The sequence below is a fragment of the Notothenia coriiceps genome, unplaced genomic scaffold (genome assembly GCF_000735185.1).
Source record: "Notothenia coriiceps isolate Sejong01 unplaced genomic scaffold, NC01 NC01_scaffold00038369, whole genome shotgun sequence".
NCBI classification, from domain to species: domain Eukaryota; kingdom Metazoa; phylum Chordata; class Actinopteri; order Perciformes; family Nototheniidae; genus Notothenia; species Notothenia coriiceps.
The window spans coordinates 69625-73989 of NW_011371070.1; the positions used below are offsets into that span (position 1 = coordinate 69625).

Sequence of the window (4365 nt, forward strand, 5' to 3'; positions counted from 1 at the left end):
CATGACACACACACACACACACAAAATACACATTTCCGAGAAGACCTCCTTTGTTGAAGAGGTCCAGTAAGTGATGAAGTGGTCTCAGCGATGTAATGAGGTCTGAAGTACGACCCTGATGAGCAACAATCCTGAATAAAGATCTGTGTTTGTGTTTACAGTCTGGTACAGACACTTCATCTTGTCCTTGTCCTGCTTCATCTCTCTTAATGCTCCTTTCTTCGTGTGTGTGTGTGTGTGTGTGTGTGTGTGTGTGTGTGTGTGTGTGTGTGTGTGTGTGTGTGTGTGTGTGTGTGTGTGTGTGTGCGTAGGCGGTCGGCAGCTGGAAGTGAGCGACGCCGACACGGCTCCTGATGAGCTGGAGTTTGAGCTGGTGGAGGCTCCCGTCAACGGAGAGCTGATTAAGACCGATGGCGGCACACACACAAGCATGGCGAACGGTGAGATGATGAACACACATGCTGTAACACACAGAAGAAAGTAGACATCATGCAGGGAAAGAATCTGCTTTGAGTATTTCCTTCAGCTGTTCAGAAAGACTCCTAAAACTGGAGGGCGTTAATGATTTTTTTATTCCAAACACCAACGTTTTAATACCTACAACATCCAAGTAATGCAGGGTTAGACATAGATGTGTTTGTATGTATCGTCTTAACTTTATTTCAACAATATCCAACAGTGATGAACATGTACGTGTTTTTCTTTCTTCCTACATTATATATTGTTCTTGATATCTCAAGAAGGATGCTGGAGGCAGGAGCATATGATTGTTGGCGTTTGCATCAGATATCCAATACAATCTCTTTATACAGTGAAACATATTACCTTACATCATTCACTTATTGACTCTGAATCTGTTCTTTGGAGAGTTGGGTCATCATGGTCTGGTGTCCTCTCATTCAGACCCAGATTCACATGTTTACTAAACACCACTCAATACAAGATATAGACATGCATTAATGTTCTAACTATATAATCAATATATCCTCAAAAGTGTATTTGTTTAACTACATGTTAATGATTAGATCTCTCAGTCAAGGTTTACAGAACCTTCAACATATATTATGGCAACTTCTCTACTTTCAACAGCACACGCCCACACCTTGTTCTAATCATATCCTGGTTGTTTTGAGTTTAATTACCATGGATGCAAAATGAAGTGAAGACTCAAATATAGAAAAAAAAAATTTGCCTTTAAAATGGCGTCTCTCTTAGGAGTTTAAAACTTGTACTTGTTATTGTATTATGAAGTTGTCCGTGAACTCTCTGAAATCTTGACTGGCAGATTGTTTAACACACTGTAGCTACGCATTAAACTCAGGAGTTATCCATAAAAGTCCATCAAACAAAGTAAACCCTGCGATGTACAGTACACTCAGTAGTAACACATCTGTCGAAACACACAGTCACAAACCTTCTCTGTCCCTTCAGGCGACATCTTCACCTTCAGCGACATCACACTCAACGTTCTGCTCTATCGACACACCAACCTCGCCACCCGGGATGACGCCATCACCTTCTCCGTAAGCGATGGCATCTCCATGGCGCTCATCGTGGTGCAGGTGGCGGTGCTGGACGTCGGGGGGGAGGGGCCGCAGCGGGACCCAGCAGCCACGCTGTCTTTGGAAGTGGGCCAGAAGAGCAGCACCGTGATCAGGCGCTCACACCTGGCTTACACTGTGAGTTAACAGGAGACCGATGCTAGCTTTAGCTGTTAGCCTCTTCTAGTTAGTACAGTATACATTTATTTGCATTTATTTGATGGGGTTAGGGTTAGGGTTATCCTGTTTCCATTCCTCTCTATATCAATTAGTTTGTTAAGATGCTATTTCATGCTGTTTTGGGAGAAGAAGCTAGTGAAGCCCAGTCGAAGCATGTAAAGCATGAGTCAGCAATATTTATCTTTGATGATTAAAGATGTCTTTACTGTAGATACAGGAAATCATGTGTCATTTTAAATGTGTGAATATATAGATCTGTGCTAAACTTTCTTTTAGCAGGATTCACATGTTCATCTCCTGGGTCAAGCTTAGCAAACAAGCACTCTTTTTCTTTCTTCACTATTTGTATTGAAACTAAAACTTAACTAGAACTAGAACACCTATCTGTTTGTTTTGCTGTTGAAATGAGTTGAGGATAACACTAATATGTGTTAAGAAAAGTGTACTTGTTTTGCCCTTAATGCAGGGCAGAGACAGAAATGAACAGTTCTTCAAACTTGTAGCTTTGACGTGGTTTTTTCTCTCATAGGACAACACGTCCCCAGATAACCAGATTCAGATCCAGTTGGTGTCGGTGCCGATGTACGGCCTGCTGACCAGGAGCCATTCCCAGCAGGAGCACCAGGAGCTCAGGGAGTACTCCTCCTTCACCATGGAGGACATCAGCAAGCACCAGATCAGGTAGAGTCAACAGGCAGCCATGTTAGAGGGTCAGAGTGCTTCAAATCAAACTCAAATTTTAAGTCAGGAAGAGTTTTACGATCTGTCAGTGTGTTGGCCTTGTTGGTAATACTTGGAGTGTGTTTCATCTCTATTGTGTTTATCAAAAAGCTGTGACCAGGTATAGTCCAATGGGATTTGAAAGTATTTTGTTAGCTTTAAAGGCTCTCTAAAACTTGCAATAAAAAAACGCCCAAAGGAAATCCTTGGTTTCAGTGGAGGGATTTAGTTTCCCATGATGGTTTAAATGCCACTTCAGTGGCTTATAAAACAGGATATCAGCATAAAAACCCTGCAGCTATTTACCGGAAAATAACTTTCAAAAACCCTAACTCATATTGAGAAGCACTTCTTGTATCAGCAATAAAGGTTCATGAGGGTCCATGGGAGGGAAGAGAGCGATTGAACACTTTTAGTTAGTCAAAATGAATTCTATCATCAGCTCCCTCTTTGACACGTTTTTTAAACACAATGATCGTGGATCAAAGACATGTTAAATAATTCATAGCTTTGTATTTAGTAAAATGTATATACTAATTTTAAGGGATTAAAATGTAGGTAACACTTAATAATAACCATTGTTCATAAATGCTAAACACATGTTCTTACTTTAACTGTTAACAATGAATGAAAACGAATGAAAAAGGATAATGTGTAATGCTATAGCTTGTTATTTTAACCGTTTTTTGTTGCACACTTAATAACATTTTATTCCGCAAATCTACAACAATATTTACATGACAATTATAAATTTGCAACTGAAAAGTTAAATGATTAAAAAAGTACTTGTACTTGAAAAGCTCTACAAAAAATATTTTAATGATTATGTCGATGGTTAAGAACAATGTCTGGTCCCTGTACTTATCCAATGTTTATTCTAAACGGCTTACAAATCATTTTATATCATTAACAAATACTCAATATAGTAAATAAAATGTTATAATATGTGCAACAATATAATGTTTATGAATAGTCACATTGAGCTCAGAATGTCATTTTGTCAGCTTTTATACATACTATCAAAACGATTTCTTATCATACTAAAGAATGTTAAAATGACATTAATCATGGCAGGACTAATAATGGGTTAACTTTATTAGATATAATGTTATTGTTTTTTAACTATTAACTACAGTTTAATTAAATGAATGAAACTTAATTTCCGATTTAGGAATGATGGCTATTATATAATGTCTAAAAAGGAGAGTGTTAGCCAAAATAATTATAACCCCCTCCGCCCTCCAAATTTCTCAGAATCGTATTTTAATCTTAAATGTATCCAGGATCTTTACAAATATTCAGAAGTAGGCTTGCACAATTAAAACATTTTTGAAATGGCAATATGGCCAGTTGCAATATTTAAATCTCAGTATGCGCAATATTTGGTTAAGGTAAAATATGAGAAAAGTATTTGTGATACTGCAGACTCCCGCTTCCATTGGTTAACACAGTGGTTCCCAAAGTGGGGGGCGCAGAGGCATGACAGGGGGGGGGCGTGAGAGACCAGGAGGAAAAATGGTTATTACAAAAAAAAACATAATTTGAAAAATTATTGATTCGAAAATAATATGATACAGTACTATTACTAATAGTACTGTATCATATTATTTTCGAATCAATAATTTTTCAAATTATGTTTTTTTTTGTAATAACCATTTTTCCTCCTGGTCTCTCACGCCCCCCCCNGTAGATTTTTTCAGTCTCACGACGGTATTGAGCCGTTTCATTACCGCGATACCGCGGTATTCGGTATATCGTTACATCCCTAGAATCTAATGATGTTGGCATGCTCTTTGTTCATTGGTAAATAATGATGCAAATAAGTTACTGTAACTCTGTTAACTATCATGCAGAAAAAAGTTCCTTTTTAGTCTGTTGTTCCCTCTTTTGGTGAAGCAATGTAAGCAGGTGTTACTTGAAAGAA

The 4365-nt window shown here is 38.1% G+C and overlaps 1 protein-coding gene across 1 annotated transcript in view; it reads left to right on the forward strand.

Moving 5' to 3' along the window:
• Positions 1–314: 314 nt before the first annotated feature.
• The window catches only part of LOC104968194 (extracellular matrix protein FRAS1-like), a 10739-nt gene continuing 6688 nt past the window's right edge, over positions 315–4365 (forward strand). Inside the window, exons 1-3 of the mRNA XM_010797769.1 lie at positions 315–440; positions 1432–1679; positions 2251–2402. Coding sequence (XP_010796071.1) covers positions 431–440; positions 1432–1679; positions 2251–2402 — 410 coding nt within the window. The 5' untranslated portion in view covers positions 315–430. The remainder of the gene's footprint in view (positions 441–1431; positions 1680–2250; positions 2403–4365) is intronic.